The sequence below is a fragment of the Talaromyces stipitatus genome, genomic scaffold (genome assembly GCF_000003125.1).
Source record: "Talaromyces stipitatus ATCC 10500 scf_1105507295541 genomic scaffold, whole genome shotgun sequence".
NCBI lineage: Eukaryota > Fungi > Ascomycota > Eurotiomycetes > Eurotiales > Trichocomaceae > Talaromyces > Talaromyces stipitatus.
Window position 1 is genome coordinate 3,852,236 of NW_002990115.1, and position 779 is coordinate 3,853,014.

General features: G+C 48.7%; 1 protein-coding gene across 1 annotated transcript in view, besides 2 other annotated features; it reads right to left on the bottom strand.

Moving 5' to 3' along the window:
* Positions 1-168: part of a mobile genetic element that runs on past the window's edge.
* Positions 1-526, bottom strand: part of TSTA_037700 (reverse transcriptase, putative) — a gene marked incomplete at both ends in the record, with an annotated part of 2,348 nt that extends 1,822 nt beyond the window's left edge. The window contains 2 exons of the mRNA XM_002480941.1: positions 1-97; positions 144-526. Coding sequence (XP_002480986.1) covers positions 1-97; positions 144-526 — 480 coding nt within the window. The remainder of the gene's footprint in view (positions 98-143) is intronic.
* A 216-nt stretch (positions 527-742) lies between these two features.
* Positions 743-777: a microsatellite.
* The last annotated feature ends 2 nt before the right edge of the window (positions 778-779 follow it).

A 779-nucleotide genomic window follows, 5' to 3' on the forward strand; every position in this document is an offset into this window, starting at 1 on the left:
ATCGTGCATTATGCCATTTCCAGCATCGTGTGCATTGGATAACTGTTGTTCTCTTAGAGAGGTGACGAGCATTGGTAATAGTGCCAAAAAGGCGTAGCTGGATAGGCAGTGGTAATTTCGTGCCTTCTGGGAAGTTGACAAACCAGCTTGAGGAAAGAGTATCAGGGTTGGCGGCACTTGTAGTGGTCTCGCTGATAGATATAGGCTTGAGTCTTGTAGTTTCACTGATTTCTGAGGATAGTAGTGTAGGATTGACAGGGATTAGAGAGTATTGACCGTCCAAGATTTGGCCAACTTTCCTTGGCACATTGGTGACTCGGTACGAGACCCATCGGGAGCTGCGTTCTATCTGGCAGTTCACAAAGAATGCAGAGATAATCTCTTTTTGGGCCTCAAGGGTTAGGAGGGCTTCTGGGGATGAGGGACATAGTGCAAAACCAGTCTTTGTGGCTTGAACTTCTTTTAGTGCTGAACTGTTTGAGTTTAGTTGAGACCGTAGGCTAGAGTAGATAGCGTAGGCTTCCATTTTTCTAGCTGCATGGTCAGCTGGGAGGCGTACGAAGAGCCGGTTGTCAGGAAGGGGTTGTTTCACCAGAGGCATAGGCTTTTTAACATGGGCTTTGGAGTGAGTAGTAGGAGTTGATTTGACCGGGGCATATTGGGTAATAGTCGCATAAGTCGACTGTTCAAGACCTGAGAGGGGACGTGAGGGAGGGGGTGAAGGGGGTAAGGAATTTGGAGTAGGGGAAGGGGAAGGGGAAGGGGAAGGGGAAGGGGAA